This window comes from Panthera pardus, unplaced genomic scaffold (assembly GCF_024362965.1).
Source record: "Panthera pardus isolate Hobbes unplaced genomic scaffold, ASM2436296v1 HiC_scaffold_2, whole genome shotgun sequence".
In the NCBI taxonomy this organism is placed as follows: Eukaryota; Metazoa; Chordata; class Mammalia; order Carnivora; family Felidae; genus Panthera; species Panthera pardus.
In genome coordinates this window covers 7,133,445-7,154,393 of record NW_026526765.1, presented here as the reverse complement: position 1 = coordinate 7,154,393, position 20,949 = coordinate 7,133,445, and the positions used below count along the sequence as shown (strand labels likewise).

Sequence of the window (20,949 nt, the reverse complement as noted above, 5' to 3'; positions counted from 1 at the left end):
TTGGTTGATTATTTTTGAAAGGCTTGCAAACAGACACCGCTCTCTGGGGATCTAACAAAAAGAAGCAGCAGCCACAGTTTGCCCGCCGCCGTCTGAAAGAACCAGATGAACAGTTGGGACAAGAGCCACCCGGACCGTTGAGTGGCTCCAGCCCCCGGAGGAGAACGTCTTTTTCCTCCTGTTTTTAAAAGGCCTGACATACGGCTCTTTACAACCCTCTGTCCTCTTGTTGCGGCTGAGTGAATTAATCCCATCCGGCAGGATTAGAAGTGTCATAACCGCTAAATAGTCTTGTTTCTGCACCCAAGTGTTTGTTCTCCCACAAGGAGACCACAGAGTGACATCAGTCACTGCTTCGGCTTCATCCCTGTGTGGGGGGGGACCTAGGACACTGTGATCCTGAGGTTCTCCGGAAGGTGCCTGCGCTAGGGGTCCCCGCAGGACTCTGACCTGCCCCCCTTCCTCTCTCTTCCCTCCCCCTCCCCCTCCCCCCAGGAACAGCATCGCTGCCTCGGCCGTGTGTGTCTTCAACCTGAGTGCCATCTCCCAGGCCTTCAACGGGCCCTTCAAGTACCAGGAGAACTCGCGCTCCGCCTGGCTGCCGTATCCCAACCCCAACCCCAACTTCCAGGTAATTTCAGGGGGGTGGGGAAGGCACTCATTCCTCTTGTGTAGACAGCCTGGGACAGTGTAAAGCTGGGTACGTGCACAACGCAGCTGGGGTCTCCCCTGACCCTCACGGACGTGCCCACGCTCAGCCTGGCTCACGGAATATGGCCGAGGCCTTTTGTCAGCTGAGGTGCCCCGGGCCGAAAAGGGGCCTTTTGTCAGCTGGGACGCCGAGGCTGAGCTGAAAAAGGCCAGAATAAAGCAGCAGGCTGGGAAGCCAAGCTTCAATTAGTGCTAATGATGGCAGACCCTGTGTCCCCAGAAGCTCTGATCCCTAATGAATGACGCCGTAGTGAATGGAGCCCAGGGCACAGAGCAGTGGAGACGCACAAACAGAATTAGAGCACTAATTGGTGAACGTGGGGAGATTTCCTGTCGGGGTGAGTGGGACGTGATGATGCAGCTGGGGGGAAGCAGAGCAGGTGGTGGCCATTAGCTCACGAATCACAAAATTGCAGGATGTTTGAGCTATAAGGGGCTCTACGTCATTTTCTCTCATCTTCCGATGTTCAGAAGAAGCTGGGACCAAAAGAAATGTGATTTCCTCATGTCTGGTCCATCAGCAGGTGTATTAGTCTGCTCACGCGGCCATCACAAAATACCACAGACTGGGCGGCGTGAATGACAGACGTATGTTTCGTCACAGTTCTGGAGGCTGGAAGTCCAAGATCAAGGTTCTGGCTGATTCAGTTTCTGGTGAATCGCTTCCTCTCTTAAAAATGGCCACCGTCTGACTGTGTCCTCACGTAGCCTTTCTACAGTGACTGGGGGGAGACCCTAATCCTGTGGGATCAAGGCCCCACCCTTGTGAACCCACTGAACCTTAATTACTCCCTTCCAGGCCCTATCTCCAAAGACAGCCACCTTGAGGGTTGGGGGTTCAACATATGCAATTGGGGGAGACACAAACATTCAGACCGCAGCAGCAGGCTTCCCTCGAGGGCCCCCCTTCTGACACGGATGCTCATATGATCATTGTCGTCATCGTGCGTGTAATTTTTAGTACCGCCGCGTTCAAGACTCTGTGCTCGTCATGTTGCCCGCTGGCAACGGTGTTGGGATCAGTGACAAATTCTCCCACAGACAGAGAGGGGTGCCGAGCCTCCGTGCAGAGATTCAGTCAGGCCAAGGACACTGGCTGATCAGTCGCTGAGCTGAGATCTCAACGCCAGTCCTCAGATGCAAAGCCCCACCCTCTTCTGGCTAAAAGACCATTAGTTACCGTAACTAATCCGAGTTAGAACTGGGTTCTGTACCCAGGCGTCCACGTTCTGGTTGATCATCCCACCACCTAAAACTTTTGGCTTTTGAGAAAACTAGGAGTATAGAAAGGGTTCAATTATTTTATACTTTCCTTGGACTTTGGCAGGGGCCGTTCAATTGTAACTGTTTTGAAAGAATTTTTTTTAATTAAATTTTTGGTAATTTAAGAGCATGGGATTGGGGACAGATGGGTGGTTTTTACAACCTCTTTCCCATTTTGATGCTTTACTGGGGCATTCTGTTAGCATCTTCTGTCTCTCATTCTCATCAATAAGATGAGGAAAGTGGGATACGAAGGCACAGGAATATTTTAGGAATAAACTTTGGTAATATTGATTAATGTGCCTTGCTGACTGTAGAATGTAGTTGGAGAAGGTGACTCTTAGGGACCATTCACTGGGTGCCTTCTGGGGTCCCACATTGTGTCAATGCTTTATATACCTGCCCTGCTGTCTCCTCTCCCCAGCTCTGTAAGGTAGGCCTCGTCATCCACGCTTTAGAAGTCAGGAAACCGAGTGACCAATTTATATGTATCACCCTAGCCCCGCTACTCAGAAAATTCAGTACCGGTTCAGTACAAAGAGATTCATATCACAGGTGAAGCGGCTAACAGCTTAGTGGGAACCAAACCTGAAGTGACCACGGCTCCTCATGGCATAGACGGTTTATGTCATTATCAACTGAACACTGATGCTTTGCCCCTTTGTTGAGTCTCCATCTGAATTTCTCCCTGTCCTCAGATGATGGGGTACAGCGTAACTGTTTAAGAAGGCCCTCCGTAAAGTCCTGAAGGTGGAATAGATCATTCCTCTTAAGAAGGTGCTTTGTAAAGTCCTGAAGGTGAAAAACAATTCACGAAGATGCTCCCTTTATTTACAGTGTACTCTTAATGCCTTGATGTTTCTATTGCAAAAGTCTTCATAATGAACCGTGACTTAATAAACCCCTGATGCCTTACCACCTCCAGGCAGTGGGTAACTTTTAGCCCTTTTGTCTGAACATATTTGTAGCACACAGCAAAATCTCTCATTTCCTAAGGCCACGGGCCTCTGGTTTTATAATGCCAGTGTCACACGGTGAGGCTTACTCACGTTTATGAGATGGGAGTAGGTTCATGCCACATAACAGATGAAGCTTGCACAAATGTGACATACATTTCAGGCAGGAAGCTTGCTTAGCTGGGCTTAACTTGTTAGGGTAGAATTTAAGATTTACAGGGAACTAAAATTTAAATTTTTTTTAATGTTTATTTTTGAGACAGAGAGAGAGAGACAGAGCATGAACGGGGGAGGGTCAGAGAGAGAGAGGGAGACACAGAATCCGAAACAGGCTCCAGGCTCCGAGCTGTCATCACAGAGCCCGACGCGGGGCTCGAACTCGTCAACCGCGAGATCGTGACCTGAGCCGAAGTCAGACGCTCAACCGACTGAGCCACCCAGGCGCCCCAGGGGAACTCAAATTTTAGATGATGACAATTCCTTGTATATTTTCTGGCACAAAAATGTACCAATGGTTTTCTTTTGGTTTATCGTATTTGATAACCATGATAGCATTGGCATCCTTACTGATATTCATGAGACCATGTAGCTGGCACAGGGTGGGAATACATTTTGAATTAAGGATCCTTCCACTAGTCGTTATGTTTGCAGTAACCAACAGTGAGAAGTGGTTCAATTTTTTCCATTCTTGTTTGCCTAGTGACATTTGGAATTTTATGCAGCATTTATAATAAGAAGTAGCAAGTTAGTTGGAGGAACAGAAATGTGATTCAGGTTCAGGAAGAAGAATGGGTCGGGAAGGACAGTGCATCATTTTGCAAGATGTAATACAGAAACCTCAATTGAGAACAATAACAAAACAGCAAAAGATAGCGTTTTTATAGTTGCAATCTAGAAACCACCGTAAGTAGTTCTACGGAAGCCTACCCCGTTAGAGCCTGTGGTCCAAGTCATCTTGGCCCTGAACTTCACTAGGAAAACAGCATTGGTCGGTAACAGGAAACACCATCCAGACCCAGTGAACAGACTCCGCAATTTTCTGTGCGTTTTTGACAACCACCAATCAGAAATGATGGAGCTAAAATGGAAAACAGACCCTTAAGTGGTCAGACAGATGAGGAGGTCATTCTTGGGCCAAATGAAGGGGTTGACCAGGTCCTCGGGACCCTGTGATACACAGCGCACGTTTGCAGTAAGATGGGAAGAAGAGAGCCAATCAGATCGGGCACTCTGAGCACGAGGCCGGGTGGTTGTGGAGCTGTGCAAAACTCCAGCAAACTGGAAAGAGGATGGGATCTATTGTCTCTGCAACAAACAAAAATGCGAGTATTATAGCATTAAAAAAATGAGTCGAATGACTGTCTTTATTACTTTCAGAAGTGTTAGCAAGACAACCATTGTGGTTTGTAACCCACTTGAGGACCGTGACATTTGTCTTGTTACCCTCTTGCACGGAGTCCCCAAGGTGTCACAGAGACACCTGCGGGAACCCAGTGTGTGAGGCACAGCTAGAGAATTTGCAGCGCATTAGAGAGCTAGATGGGTTACTTACGACCCAATAAATATATACTGTAAATCTAAATAGCTTTCAAAATATGAGAAAGAATCCTTGGGTGAGATATTTATTATAGGCTGGAAAAATAAACCAAGACGTCGTAGAGCAGAGTTCAAAATTAGTTCCTGGCCAACGATGTTGTTACCCAGTTCCGATGTGTGGTAGTTTTTCCCGTACTGTGAAGTAATTTCCCAGCACCGTCTGGGTGTCCTACCATTCGACTCAATTCGGACACTATTTACCAGGAGAGAGCATCGGATCTCACAAGTGCAAGGGTCAGCTCTACAAGCCTTCTGCCCCACCTCTTGCCACTTCAGGTTCTGATCTGAAGTCCAGTTCCTCACCTGTGCTTCGGAACCTCTGGTTACCAATGGAAAGTTCCAATGATCGCTGCCCTGGGCTCAATTACTTTGCTAGTGGGGCTCAACAGAACTCAGAGAAACATTTTATCGACTAGATTACTGGTTTGTTATGAAATGACCTAACTCTGGAGGCGATACACCAGGCAAGGTCTGGGGAAAGGCACAGAGCTACTCCGTGCCCTCTCTGAGCCCTAAATCTCCACATGTTCACCAACCCAGAAACCATCTGAACCCTGTCCCTTTTGGGGTTTTATGGAGGCTTCGTTACATAGGCAAGATTGATTGAATCATTGGTTATTGGTGATTGAACTCCGTCTCCATCCCCTCTCCCCTCCCTGGAGGTCAGGGGTGGGCTGAAAGTTCCCTATCTTCTAATTATGTGATTGGGTCTCTAGCCAACTGGCCCAGAGGTGCCTCATTAACATGACAAAAGGCATCTTTACTGCTCTTGACACTTAAAAAATTCCCATGGTTTTAGAAGCTGTGTGTTAGAAAGAGGACAAAAACCAAATATGTATTTCTTACGAGTCACGATATCACAATGGCAGTTCAGGTTGATGACTTAAGATATGGGGTCCAGGGTAAAAAAAAAAAATGATAAGGGGAGGTCAGTGGTCCTACTACCCAGCTCTAGTCCAAGGAGGCCCCCAGGCTCTCGCATACCCCCAGATTCCTCGAGGGCAGCACAACGTCCTCAGTTTTGTGTTATGACTCCTGATTTCTGCGATGCGTTAAAAAACAACAACAACAACAAAAACCACACACTGTGTCTAAGACACAAAACCTGTGTGTTAAACTTCACCCAACAAGTAGGTAACTAAGCGCCACCTATGCTTAAGCACCGTCATCGGTTTCAGGAAGAGCAATCTGGCAAACACAAGGTCACTCTCAGAGCCAGAGCTCACCTGGGTAGACCTCAGACGGAGTCTGGGAGAGGACTTTCATTTTGTAACACATTTGTTAACAGGCAACGTCCCTGTCCCTTAAGTGCTACTGTTAAATATGATGACGATGTGAAATCTCCTAGCACAGCCCCCTGTCCCATGAGCAGCTGCCTGTGTATTCACCCATTGATTCCTTCCTTTACTTATTCATGCATTTCCCTCTGGCCACTGAAGCCCAGTGCACCATAGAATTGCTGTCCTACTACAAGACAGATTTGCCATTGGTTGAATGGCTTCTCTGCCAGGCACACTGTTTTGTTCCTTGGCATCTACAGGCACTTTCAATTAATTTACAAATGCCTTCCACTGATGATCTCAGCTGGCCTCACAACTGCCCTGGGAAGTGAATAGAGCGAGTGTTTTTCTAGCTACTTTATAGGTAGAGACAGAGGCTGAGAAGCAGCGTCTTACTTGAGACCGCATGGCTCCTGGGGCAGCAGCACGGAGCCCTTCACCTGGCCGTGATCCCATCACCTGTGGACCCATCGCCTGGCATAGGGGCTGTCCCTGCAAGGAAATGGGACATTGCACATTGGAGAAGACTCGAGATCCATTTCTCTCTGACACTCTCTAATTTTACAACCGGCTTATCATTTTACAGCATGTAGGGCATTTTTATCAAGTGCTACAAAAAACTATCACCTATTTTTATTTTCTTTTTTCTTTTTCTTTCTTAAGACAGAGCATGGGTGGGGGAGGAGCAGAGAGAGGGAGACACAGAATCGGAAGCAGGCTCCAGGCGCTGAGCTGTCAGCGCAGAGCCCGAGGCGGGGTGCGAACCCACGGACCAGGAGATCATGACCTGAGCTGAAGTCGGACACTTAACCGACTGAGCCACCCAGGCGCCCCTCATCTATTTTTAAAAAGCAGTTTCCATCTTACACTTTTCCCCCTGTAACCTGTGATAAAACCAAGTATTAGAAATGACGTGTTATAAACGGCAGTCTCAGATGATATGGACAGGGAAATCTGTTTCTATCAAACTTGCTTATGGGAAGTTCTGCTGGGGGTTAGTCTTTGCTGGTCCCAGGATTCAAGCTTCGGAAAGAGTTGAGAAAGATCAGTGGGGATTCTCTGATTGTGTGCTCTGCCCCAGGAAAGCTTTTCTCCCTTTCCCACCCCCGCTGTCTGCTTTATCCTTGCCCAAAACCATGCTGCACAGTACCTGCCCGTCTCTCCACAGCCCAGCTCTGGATTCCCTTCTCAGCATTGCCGGGCCTGATTTTTTCCCCCTTTTATATACCAGATTCATGTTCATGGTGGCTTCTCTGTCTCAACATCTCTTTCCTTCCCTTCTTCTTCCTGGTTTCTTCCTTTACCCTCCTCTTTCCGCTTCTCCCTTCCTCCCTCCCTCTGGCTTAGAGAATGAGCACAAGGCAATAAAGCCACCAGTACCTTGTACCCATGTGAAATTTACTGGAATAATATTACTTAATTGACAGATTAAAATGGCCTAATTCTATCTCCGTGGAATCCATATCTTGCTTATAGACCCACCGTTCCAGTAGGGATAGTAATAGATCTATATGATGTTCTCGACCGCTGCGTTTTCAATTTTGGCACCTGATTCACAGGCAGATACAGTAGTGTGCGCTTGGCCAGACAGCTTCTATGTAACTTCAACACGTGATGGGGAGTTTTCATTCCCATGCGTTCAGATTAAAGTCAGCACTGATTTCTACCGGATTAATTTTTAACATCTGATCATATGTTTCTGTAATGGAGTCGAGACACTCCCCAGATGTGATGGGTTCAAATCTAGAATGGGAGGGACCCGAGGGAGGGGGGACCTTGGAGAGAGCAGAGAAGCACACATGTTTGCACACTGACGTTCTTAACCTTCCGATTCCCCCTACCTCCAGGGTGGCCAGGATCAGCTGTGCGTGTCCAGGTGGCCGGTCCCCGTAACGGCCTGTTTTCCCTTGCAGTGTGGCACGGTGGACCAGGGCCTGCACATGAACCTGACCGAAAGGAATCTGCAGGATGCTCAGAAGTTCATCCTGATGCACGAGGTGGTCCAGCCTGTGACCTCGGTGCCCTCTTTCATGGAGGACAACAGCCGCTTTTCCCACGTGGCCGTCGACGTGGTGCAGGGCAGGGACATGCTCGTCCACATCATCTATCTGGCCACAGGTAGGAGTTGGCGCCTCCCCTGAAGAGTTTCCTAAGCATGAGATTTCTACCTCCAGCCGCAAGTCGGTCTTCTTTGTCACCCAACAAAACCCACGAGCCAGCCTTGTCTTCGTCATCCTCTGTGTTTCTCGTAGGAAACTTAATTTCACTCTTTTTACATTACATTGGCCATGATTTTAGTTGGGAAGACAGCGCCTGGTTTCTTAACTGTCATTTCTTAAGTGCTCATAAAATAAGGCTTTTCTTAGCAAGACCATTTTCATTTGTATAGTTTAAGACAATGCAATTGGAGGGCATTGTTGGGTGCAATATTATCCTGGGATTATCATAATGATTTTCAATGGATTCAAACAGTGCTCGCAAGATATTCCTGGTGTAGGATGTAGATAGAAGAATTCTGAAGAATATGTTTGGAGGCATAAACAACAAAATACTTTGAAGAGAAACCGGCAACACTATTTATCAAATTATAGATGACAGCTAGACATGTCTAGTTTCCAAGGTAACTGGGTACTGGAGGCAGGCGTCTGGCACAGAAAGGGTGCTTGAGACCAGCCTCAGTGACCGTGTCTCAGTCTGCACATCTGTTCAGCTTTTCCTTGCCTTCAGGTCCTCCCGTGCAGAGTCCCCTCACCACGGAGCCCGCCCCCATCCTTACATCCTCTGTCCAGTGCCCTGTCTAATGACCCCTTTCTCACAGAACACAGTTTCTGTTGTCTTTGTTGTTTATAATATCTCATACCCACTACTGGTTGATTTTATTCGGGAAGTCACCAACATTTATTGAATTTTTACTATTTTGCGGTTCGTATGAGCACTGATGAGTCAGATGGTGAACAGACTGGCAACATCCTGCTCTCCTGGGGACAACCAAACATCAGCCAGCCGCTGAGGGGAAGGACCGAGAGAGTGATTGGCTTATGCCGTGAATATGAATAGAGCCACGGGCTAGCAAGAGGCGGGGGGCTCCCATCCTTGGCTGTTGAGGGTTGGTCTCTCCCAGGAGGTGACATTTAAGCTGATAGCTGACTAAGGAGAAAGACCTGGCCTTTCAGGACGAGGGAAACAGCGAAGGTACAGGAGTGGTCAGCTGGGGGCGGTGCCCCTGTGTTGTCAGGTAAGGACAGGGATGTCACTGTGGGATTGACAAAGGAGGCCATGAGTGCCTCTATGGTCAGGAGCAGGAAGGAAGTTAGGTGGAACACCCATGATGAATAAGGCTTGGAAGAGAGAGGATTGATATGGTATCCTAAGGGATTGGGAGTTCAAGTTTGTGGAGTTTTTTAAGAGGAGACAGAATTACCATTGCAGTGTGTGTCTTGCTCGTTAGAGCATAAGAAGAAATCAAGTCTTGGTTTCTGCCATTTTTATCCTTAATGCCCCACAGAGGGCTGGATGTGTGGCCGGTTGAGGAATGAGTGAACTGGACCTTTCCAGAAGTTTCCCTAGTGTTTCTTCATAAGTGTTCTGGTTGGTGCCACGGAGAATAGAGTCATCTTGGAACTCCAGGCGGCTGTTGAGTCCCTCATCCGTACCTGGGGGTGGGGGTGGCGAAGGGAGATGAGGCTGGTCGGTACAGAACAGGGGCCTCAGCCTGAGCATTCTGACCTTTCCACAACCAAGGCCCTAACAAGGTGGGATTTGCTTCCTTGTGTTTATAATGATTTGTAGCGAGCTTCTGAGGGTTTCTGATGGCACTCTCGTTGTCCTTTAATTGTGTCTGGTGTCTTAGTTCAGGCTGCCGTGACAAAATACCATAGATGGGGTGGGGGTGGAGGGCTTAAACCACAAATCTACTTCTCACCCTTCTGGAGGCTGGAAGTTCAAGATCAAGGTGCTAGCCAATTTGTTTTCTGGTGAGAGTCCTCATCCTCATTCAGTCTCCATAGATGACCAACTCCTTGCTGTGTCCTCACACGCTGGAAACAGATCATCTCTGTTGTGTCTCTTTAAAAGAGCGCTAATCCCATTTATGGAGGCTCCACCCTCACGGCCTAATGACCTCCCAAAAGCCCCGCCTCGAAATAGCATTGCTTTGAAGATCAGGGCTTCAGTATGAATTTTGGGAGGACGCACACATTCAGTCGTTAGCAGTGAGCAACTTTTTCTACCACTTTTTAAAACTTGCCCACAGGAATAAAATACTTGAAGATCTTTTTTAAATTTTTGTAAGTTTACTTATTTATTTTGAGAGAGAGATGGAAGAGTGTGAGTGGAGGAGGCGCAGAGAGAGAGAGAGAGAGAGAGAGAGAGAAAGAGAATCCCAGGCAGGCTCAGCCCTATCAGCACACAGAGCCCGATGTGGGGCGTGAACCTACGAAACCCTGAGATCACGACCTGAGCCGAAATCAAGGGCCGGACGCTGGACTGACTGAGCCACCCAGGTGCTCCTTGAAGATCTTTATTGCAGACAATAAGCTTGCGCAGAATCTAAATCCAATCACAACAGATCAATTTGGGTAAATTGTGAATTTAAGATGAAATTATGGTCAACGTCCGTGGCTTTTTAAAGAGTATATCTTTCTAGAAACTTGCTTGCGCCTGTTTTGAGTGACCTCCTGATTGGGCTCCTGCTCTCCCCTGAACCCCCTCCCACCTCCTCCCACAAGGCAGCTAGGGGATTAGCTCCGGACTCAGTTGCTAGCTACCCGGGTTGTCCCCTCTCCAGGTTTGCAAATCTGAGGCTCGTTAACAATGCACCATGTGCCATTCAGCGCACGTGTCTTACAGAGGTTCCTTTTTTTTGTTGTTGTTCTCCACACCTGATTCAGATTTTAATCTATAATTTACAAATTCAGTCATGGCATCCGTCAAGATGTCGCTAACGGGAACCACAGGCTGAGGTTACGGGGGAAGAAGCCACACCACAGAACTCTCCTGCAGCCTCCACGTCTCACTAGTCCGGGTTTTGTTAAACTCAAAAGAAGAGGAATTTCCAGGGGGTGAAGGTCCCCTCCAACAGAGAAATAACCAGGGCTACGTGGGGTCCTAACATGAGCAGTCCTCAAACCATGTGCAGGGATTTGGAGCAGATGCTCGGAGAGTTCCAGTGGTGGCTAGATGCATAGATGGTATTTAAGTTTGTTTAGACTAGCTTGAGAATTCTAACCGTAGGACTAATATCAATTACAAATTTCATGTCTCAGGCAAGTTCTGGATCTTTTCATGCATCTCTTATAGCACTGACTAATCCCTTCTTTTGTACGTTTTAATTTAGAATAAAATTTAGTTTTAAATGGTATTATTTTTGATGATCCAACATACAGGTTTCTTTTATTTTCCCAAGGAATTGAAATGTATAAGTGGAATATTAGACAAAATATTCCAAAATGCCAGTCTGTTTATACTAAACCTGCTAAGAGCCGGTTTAGTAAGGTAGGGATGATAAAGATTAGAGATTTTGACTTAAAATTCTAAAGGCTGATGTTGATGTGGTCTTTTATTTATGTCTTCCCAGTAGAGTCCCATCAAGGCAAACCAGGAACATCCCTCCTTTTTGATATTAAAGCTAATACTGAGCACACGTGGCTGGGGCCCTTCCAGGTCCATTGCAGCACCTTCTGGATCTTTACCCAGGAATTTTAAATGCTCACCTGGTAGAGGATGAGGGTAGCACTGACAACTAGCGAACATGAAGCAGAGTGCTTCCTAACTTGCTACTCAAGTCAACTTGGTATCTTGGGTTTGGGAATCCAGGTCTGGTGCTAAGTGTATTTTCTCCCCCTGCCCCTCCTTGATTTTACCTGAATTAACAGGCATTGGAGACAACCCGCCAATGGCCACTTGAAAGTTGGTTTATTTTATTTGTCAGCATTATCTAAAAATCGACGCGAAATAGACCTTGGCCATACGGTGGTTCCTGGTACTTCTCGCAGCTTGAATGTCTCATCCCTGCCGCCCGCCACCCCCCTGAGTCCACCGGCCTTCTCCAGACAAGCCCTGGTCTCTTAGCTACAGCTCGCGTCTCTGTCTTGTTGAAGATCCAGCCAGGCAGGGCTAGGCGCATTATCTGGGCCATGACTGTGCTGCTGTTTTATAAGTTACCTCTTTGAAGGGCTTCTCGGAGCAAGAGGCAAATTGGCATATGGCAACTCCTTTAGAAGTTGTTCGTCCGGACTTGCTAAGTGACCGAGTCTCACGTGCACACAGCTGCTCACTTTCTCTCTGCAAAGATAAAATTAGAGCCCTGTTGACCACTCATGTGTTCCTCGGCTCTCCTCCTTACTTGATCCTCGAATGCCATCGTTTCTGGCACTTCTGCCTCTGTGGCATTCCTTTGCTGGATTCCGTCTTTCCTGCTTGCCCCTCATGTGTGGCTATGACTCAGGCCCTGCCCATTGTCACGGTGGTTCTAGTCTATGCTGCCTCCCTGCAAATACCATTCAGTTTCAGGGGTTCTACCATCCCTTCCTGGACGAAGTACATTCCTTGTATTTTGACTTTGCCTCAGTTCCAGTGTGTCTGTAGTTGAATGTGTATCTTTATTGCCCAGATCTGCTTCTGTTCCTGTATATTCTCTCTCGTTCTTGTTCAGGCAGCACATCCTGGAGTTTCAAACCCTCTGCCCCCTCTGTGAACCATCCGTTTTACTTTTCCAAAACTTATTCCCTTAATTCAGACCCTTGTTATTTCTAGAGTACTGTATTTTTGTTGTTGTTTATTTACTTTGGGGGTGGGGGAGCAGAGAGAGACAATCCTCACGTGGAGCTTGAACCCATGAACCGTGAAATCATGACCTGAGCCGAAAGCAAGAGTTGGCTGCTTAACCGACTGAGCCACCCAGATGCCCCTAGAGTACTATTTTAAATCAGCGTTTGTTCCACTTGAGAATGGGTAAGACCTTGATTCTGATTCAGTATAGCGAGCTGGGATTATTTGGACCGATAAGAGAACTAACATCAAATTACAAATTTTATTTCACTTTTAAAATTTTATTTTTATTATATTTTATTCAAGTACAGTTAACACACAATATTACATTAGTTTCAGGTATACAACATAGGGATTCCACAAGTTTCTACCTTATGCAGAAAGCTGGGATTTCTAACAGGCTCCCAGGTGAACTTAACGCTGTCCATTTCTGGACCATATTCAAGCCGTGCAGTTCTGGATGAAATAATAATTTTGACCTAGAATCTCTCTATAACAGATGTATCTCACCTCTGTCTGTGGTTAGGCACTGACATCACTGTGACTGGTGTCTAATTGTTTGTGATGCAGATATAAAATCTGTTACCCAACATGAGCCTAACGGATATGTTCACTGTTCCTTTCAATAGCTACTGTTACGATTTGCTAACTCGTCTGAGAACATCTGGTACTTGCTTTGACAGAAAATGTTGAAGATGCAGCCAGCTAGTACAGAACGATTAACATTATCAGGCAAAAAAAGAAAAAAGTCAGAAATCATCTGTAATAGAACTTGGTGGTCTAGACAAGGGGCCAGCAAAGTTACAAGGAACGATTTCTCCAAAAACAAAAAAAGGAAGATTGGGTCTGAAAATTTCAAAGCACAACAAGTTTCAGCAATATTGATTCAGAGTAAATGAGCACTGGATAGAGCCAGGTTAATTTTTAAATCCCAAAGATAAAGAATTATTGAGGAGAAAAAATAATGCCAGGGGTCTCTTTTACAAGCCCCAGACAAGACCCGTTCCTGCTTAGATTCCACCAAACAGTTGATAGAGCAGCTTTGAGAAATAATGGAGAGTAAAACAGAGCAGTGGAAGCCTTAAGAGCAGATTGCAAGCACAGCAATGTATACAATAACTGGAGGAAAATTAAATGTGACTCGAGGATTTTATTCTAGGATAATCTTTCCTTCAAAAGTAAAGGAGGATTCACGGTATCCAGTGTCCGTGATTCCTACCTTAAAAACAGAAAACCTTGATTTCTAGCCAAAGGAAGAAACATCAGAAGAGAAACGTCAGGAAAGAAGTCATGGGGAAAGGATGGGTGTTGGGATGAGAATCCATTTTAATTTCGGATAAAGAGAAATGAAGATGCCCTATAGGACCTGACGGTAAGGGTAAGCAAGGGCTGTGAGAGTTGGTGGAGCACAGCATGCTGGGACAGCTGAGAGAAGCCTGTGAATTGGACATCCCTCGGAGCGTGTGCTCAGCTTCTCTTGCCTTACTTTATCCTGGGCCTTCAGCCATTCGCTGTCTCAGCCACCACCATGGCTGATGGGTTCCCGGCAGGACCGTGGGATTCTTCCAACTGATGCCTACTTGGTGGCCAGGCGCCCCCTGCCACCTCCGGACCTGGATGAGACATCGTGCCACTCGCATGGGATCCCGCTTCTCACGCAGGTGCAAAAGGGACGGGGAGATGCCCTCAGAAAGGCAGGGAGCTCAACTCCCTGTGAGGTGAGCTTCACCCAGTGAGATGCGGGGCATGGGAAGAAACGAGCTGATGAGTTTCGCTTCTCTTTTCCCCTCCGGTGGGCTGTCCGAGGCAAGTAGCCAGGCACATGTCTCTTTGTAGCTTGACGTAAGGGAGTGGCCCCAGGGTGACACCTCACAGGGCATTCCTTCCCATTCCTTCCTCCTTCCTTTTTTTTTTTCTTTTAATATTAGTTCCTGGTGTACAATATACTCTTCTTTTCTTCCTTCACACACGCAGCCCTGGGGTTGTCCCCCTAATCATGCATTAGCTCTTAAGCCTGCTTCACGCTCTGTTTTCTAGGCAATCAGAGTCAGGGAGACTTCACTCAACCCCATAGAGCTGCATGGCTACAAACATAGGCAGACATAGAAGAAGAGATGAGCTCTATAGACCATGTTGAGCTACTCAGATTTCAACCTATAATCACTCAAGAATAATAAAACTGAACATTTTGTTTTTGTTGTTTAATTTTTTTTAATGTTTATTTATTTTTTGAAAGAGAGAGAGAGACAGAGTATGAGCAGGGGAGGGGCAGAGAGAGAGGGAGACACAGAATCCGAAGCAGGATCCAGGCTCCGAGCTGTCAGCACAGAGCCCGACGCGGAGCTCGAACTCACGAACCGTGAGATCATGACCTGAGCCGAAGTCGGACGCTTAACCGACTGAGCCATTCAGGCACCCCTAACACTGAACGTTTTGTAAAGAAAGGAAGTAACATGAAGCAATCAGTATTTCCAGCTGTCACTGTCCATAATTCCTGGAGAATGAATTGGAGGGTAGCCCCGAGGATAGAAATGGGAGAATTTGGGTCTAGAGCATCAGTATAATTTTGCTGCAAGATTTGCCAGTTATGCGAAAGCAATCGTTATAGGGACATGTCATTTCACTGCAGTTGTGTATTGAAGACTGGTCTGTGCTCAAGGCTACTTAATTCAAAATCCACGTCCAGGAGGAGATGGGTGTGGCGGGAGTGGCTAACAGACTGGCAGCAGTGGGGTAGACTGAGGCATGCACTTGTAACTGGGGCGATATTGCCCCTAAGGAGGCAGACGTTGATTCCTGAGTGACAAAAATATCTTACCTTTATCCACAAAGCACAGATATACACGCACTGCATAAGCAAAAACATATATATATAACTATATATTTATGTTTTATTTTATATTTATTTTTTATATATTATATATAATTAATTACAGATTAATTATATATAATATATTATATACTTATATATAATATATTATATATATTTATATTTATATATGTTATATTTATATATTTATTTTATTTATATATTTATATTTATATTAATTTTATATTTATATTAATTTTATATTTATATAATAATTTTATATTTATATATACAGTAGCATATATATACATATAGTGTATATATAGTCTTTATATATATGGTGTATATATAGTCTATATATATATATATATATATATATATATATATTGTATATAATACCTATAGTGTATATATAGTCTTTAGTATTAAAATTTCCTGTGCTGGAGGACAAGTACAGAAAAAAAAACCCCAAAACTGTGAAGAGTCTCCTTGTCAGAGAGATAAAGGAAAAAACATTTGAGAAACACTGTTCTTGGGGATTTTTGTGGCGAAAAGATAACAGATTTAGTGTATGTTCTGGAAGTATGTAAGGATGAGGAAATGGATAAGATCACTAGTAACTCCTGATTTGTTTGCTGTGGGCAGGACAGTGATTGCTGACAACCTTTTCTAAGAAGGAAGAACTGGAAATGTGGGGCCCCGATTCCCTGGAGAGGGTTGAGCTGTGAACACAGTAGACTCCCAGCCAGGAAGAAGCTCGTATTTCAGAGAGAGGTACAAACCACAAAACGGTTAGGTTAAATGTCGGTTGGGGGAAAAGTACAGCACAAAGAAGGAAGGAGGGAGGCCAGATTTCAGCGTTAACAAGTCATTTGTAAGGGAAACAAGTGGGATCCATTGTGTTTAATGGTTTTTAGGAAGTAGGAGGTAGAGGCTAGAATTCCACTTCCAAGGACTTTCATGTTTTAGAAAGTGCCATTTTGAGTCTTTTTGGTAGAGATTAGACTCCATGAATCTGACTTTAGAAAGTTTGCAGCTATTGATGGGAATCGTCTCACTGAGAAGGCCCACTGTGCAGGAGAAAGGGTCACTGAATGGGTGACATTCTGAGGGCCACCAGAGGTTGGGGTCAGATAATAACCCCAGGGAGGAGAAAGGAGACGCCTCAATGCAGATGGGACCCCAGCACTCATGCTTCCTGTGGCTTTTCCATGAGTACCGTGGAGAAAATATAGCCAGTGAGTGGCTGTATCCTACCCTCCCTTTCTTCTCTTTCAAATATATTTTCAATATAGAATAGAATATAGAATATGTATTTGTTACTTGCTACCAACCATTATTAAAATTCACAAATCAGTAATGATAAAATAATTGCAGGGAATAATAGCAGTGTAGGAAAATCCCAATTGAGCTTGTAGAAAAAACAGAGAAAGAAACAATGTTCTGCGTACTCTAGAAATTTCTCCTGTAAGAGTAACGATTGGGGACTAGCTTATTAGCAAATGCAAAAATCCCATTCCAGACGTTATCTCCCTGGGTGCAGTTCCTTCCAGTACCTTCTCTTAAGCCCTGCAGTTCCCCTTTTGTAGAGAGGAACATGACGCTGCTGAGTGAAGGACAGGCCCCAACAGTCCCTAGGACTGAAGTACACAAGACTTGAGAGGCTCTAGGGAGATCCCTGTGGGCACTAAAAATTAAGTCATTCATTTCTGTGGCCATTATCACCCACTGTCTCCCTCACGATTTACAGTCGGTGTCACGAGCAAGCGTGAAGTTGTGCACATCTTTTGTTGGGAAGATTTTGCAACAGTCACCCCTAATTCTGTCCTTCTCGCTGGACATCAAAAATCCAAACTTAATCTGAACATGCTCTATGTGTGTCTGTTTGTGTAAGGTGTTCCCATAGGCTAGAAGGAAGCATTCTGTAGTTTGAGTGTTCCTCAGGTAGAATTTAACAAATTTTGAGTTTAATGATAAAATAACTGCAGGGAATAATAGCCGTGTAGGAAAATCCCAACCACCCGGCGTTATGGGTGAAATTGTGTCCTCCCAAAAGACACGGTGAAGTCCCAACCCACCCAACTCACCATTATCTCAGACTGTGAGCTTACTGGGAGATAGGGTCTTTGCAGGTACAAGTAGTTAAGATTAAGCCCCATAGGAGTCAGGTGGACCCTTTATCAGATATGCCTGGTATCCCTATAAGAGGAAGAGAAAGACCCACATAGGGAGAATGATGTGACCACACAGACGGAGACCGGAATGAACAGCCACAAGCCAAGGAGCACCAATGATGGACAGCCACCACCAGAAGCTGGGAAGAGACAAGGAAGGATTTTGCCCAGAATCTCAGGGAGTACAGACTTCCAGCCTTCAGGACTGCGAGTCAATACGTTTCTGTACCTTAAGCCATCCAGAATGTGGTATTCTATCTCAGCAGCCCCAGGACACTAATCCACCTGAGGGTACTTGGCCACTTTGCATCTGACCTTGCAGCCAAACGTCAGGTGTGTAGCCTGGCCTTCTCCTGTTCCGCTGACATTTCTCAATGACCAGAACTCAATGAACAAAATTTGCATTTTTGTATTAGTTTATGTGAAGCCCAATTAAAATGGAAAGTGTACTGTTGAAAACAATTTAAAAACACCAAGCCACTTAAAATGGCTTAAGAACAACTAATTGTTTTGCTTTCCTAAACACAGGAGCGTTCGTTTTTGTATTTTAAGACGTGTTGTTTTTAAACATGTTTTCCGAATAATTTTAGTTGCTTACGCCCAGCTCCCCACCCACACAATAATAAGTTCAATGCTACCACTTAGTGGCTGTCCCGGTTTCCTCTAAATGTGATGCAGTCCGCCCCGGCGTCTAAGGAGTGGCCCATTTTCCTGCTCTTTTCTTCTCTGCCTTCTCTCCCCCCACCTGTCGTGTCAGAGACCCTGCTGAGTCTTCTACTCTTCCTCTTGCTTGTTGCACATGATCAGCATTGATTGCAAGTTGCCTCAAGTAGTAAAGTGCTGTGGTCTGTGGGCGGAAGAAATACACACCATTTCTCCTCACCCCATGTCTTCACATAAATCCCGACTGATGCTCACATTTGACGTATCTCGTTAAGGTTTCGTGGTCGTTACTAGAGTTGAAGTACGATAGCCTCCCGTTCCCAGACCTACTGTCCTCCTGTTTCTACAGATATCTGGGTAGTATGCCTAGATCGTTTCTGTGGGAGAGGATGTCAAACCCCAAAGAGGTTTTACTGGTGTCTGCCCAATGCCCCACGTCTCCACTGCTGCACAGGAACAGAGGAACCCTTTCTCCCTGGAGACTTTGCGAGGCAATGATATCAACAACGTACCGTATCTCTTCGCTCTTTCCTCCTTCCTCTCTTTGTACCGTGACCTAGATGCGTGTTGTTTTCCTGACATGAGGGACAAACACACAACATGTCAGGAGAGTCCTCCAGCCACCCTACAGGCGGTGAGGTGGCTGCGTCTCTCCCCCAGGGGGTGCCACCTCCGACTCAGTTGTTCCAGACCACTGGGGAGCCTTCAGGAATCCCTCCAGAAGCAATTGACGCGGACCTCTGAGCACAGAGGATCGGGATGAGGTTTTGTGTTTCCTTTGAGAAGGCAAGGGACAGAAGTTTAGAATGCCGGTGCGCATCCACGCTGCAGGCGGGCATTAGAGAGATATGTGAAATTGCTGTCAACGGGCCTAACACGGCCATTGTCTCCGCTGTTCAATCAGAAAAAAATAAATTGTCGTCAGTACTATAAAATCTGGAATGGTTGGCTTCTGTTACGTTAGCAAATTGAATCTGTGCGCTAGGAAAACTCGGGTTCCACTCAGATGGCCAGGGTGCCGTCGGTCGTCTTTTGTCCCTTGAAAGCAATGTTGTCTTCAGAGTAAATCTTTCTGTAATGATTTCATCTAACACAATGGCCGTGGTCACGGGGGCTTTGCAGAGGCGGCAGGTCATTGGGCCACAGCGGAGGCCCATCTGATCAGGCCGTCAGATTCCTTGTAGGGTTGTCTACGCCTTGGTTTTAAAAATCTCCCTTTTTCAGTCTTTGCGCAAGCATCTCCTTGCTAACCTGTAGAGACAATGTTTGCCCGGCAGCGATGGCCAGCCGCTGCTGAGCAGATTTAAGCCTTGGCCTCTAGGTCATTAAATTCTAGAAGCAGATAGCAGGCCCTCAGAAGGACTAGGAAGGACTAGGTACAGTCTCCACTGCATGAGAAAATGTCATTAACAGGGACATTATATACAGGCTTTCGTTCAGAAGCGGTCACACAGCAGAGGGACCGGAAGAAAAAACACCCCATCGTTTCTTCGCACGTTAGCCTTCCGAAGAGGAAGTGTGGATAGAAGAATCCCTTGGTGTGAAAGGGATCTGACGGACCCAGGAGTGAGAGAACGCCCAGGTAGAGGGAGCCAGGCACACCTATTAGTGTCCCCGCTGGAAGCCGTTAGAAAAAGTGGGCTGTCCCCAGATCATCATGGCGGATTAACGCAGCTTACTCCCTTCCACCAGGAAGTCTGCAGCCAGCTGCGATTTGAGTGAACAGCCTGATACGGTGGCACAATTACTGACAGTGCACGTGTCTGCAAACAAACCTGTGGTGGATGGAAGGAAACAGTATTTGTCATTTGCAGAGATGTCAACAGAAGAATTTCTTTTAATTTTTGTCCTCCAAGAAATAGCATAGTTTCACAGTGAGATGAAAAATCTGGTCACTTGTTGGTTGGCTTATAGAATTTTCATCCCTCTTTCCTTTTGAAACACGAGAGATGGGCGCACGGTTGCTTTTTAAATAAGGTATTTTACGGTCTTTAAATAGAATTGCCCGTACAAAAAGATGTTGCAGCGTTCTTATCAAGGAACCATATAATTCTCATGGTGTTAAGGAGGGGGTGGTGTTCCAAGCTGATGTCCTTAGGGGCCAGTGCTTCCCTGACTTGACTTACCTGTTCAATAAATAAGTATGGGGGAGAGGAAGGGGGAAAAAGTTACAGAGAGGGAGGAAGGCAAACCATAAGAGACTCTTAAATACTGAGAATGAACTGAGGGTTTATGGGGGGAGAGGGGAAAGTGGGTGATGGGCATTGAGGAGGGCACCTGCTGGGATGAGCACTGGGTGTTGTAGGGAAACTAAGTTGACAATAAATTATATTTAATATAAAAAATAAAAAAAATAAAACTTAAAAAAATAAGTATTTGCTCAGAGAAGCTGAGGACGTGACTGTTACTAATGGAACCTTGTAGGAAGAATGGAGACAGCTGAACCGACCCAACCCTAAGTCGAGAAAACCTGAAATGATAATTACATAGGCAGTTACACATCTAGGCCAAAGAAAAATCAATGTGGAATAAAAGTTCCTTCCCTCGTTTTGCCTTGGATGGCCTTAGGAAATGATAATAATTGCCAAATGTGCAGGTAGGTGGAAAGTGAGAACCTGTCTGTCCATCTGTCCATCCAGCCATCCTTCTCATCACCCAGCCCTCCCCCGCACTGTCATTACTTTACCCCAAATATGAAAAAAACAAACAAAAAACAACCTCTTCTTTTG

At 45.8% G+C, this 20,949-nt stretch overlaps 1 protein-coding gene across 10 annotated transcripts in view; it reads left to right on the top strand.

The window, feature by feature from the left end:
* SEMA5A (semaphorin 5A) overlaps window positions 1-20,949 on the top strand; it is a 477,458-nt gene that overhangs the window by 329,063 nt on the left and 127,446 nt on the right. For all 10 annotated transcript variants that reach the window (XM_053906877.1, XM_019450800.2, XM_019450802.2 and 7 more), the window contains 2 exons: window positions 496-631; window positions 7,720-7,924. In XM_053906877.1, coding sequence (XP_053762852.1) covers window positions 496-631; window positions 7,720-7,924 — 341 coding nt within the window. The remainder of the gene's footprint in view (window positions 1-495; window positions 632-7,719; window positions 7,925-20,949) is intronic.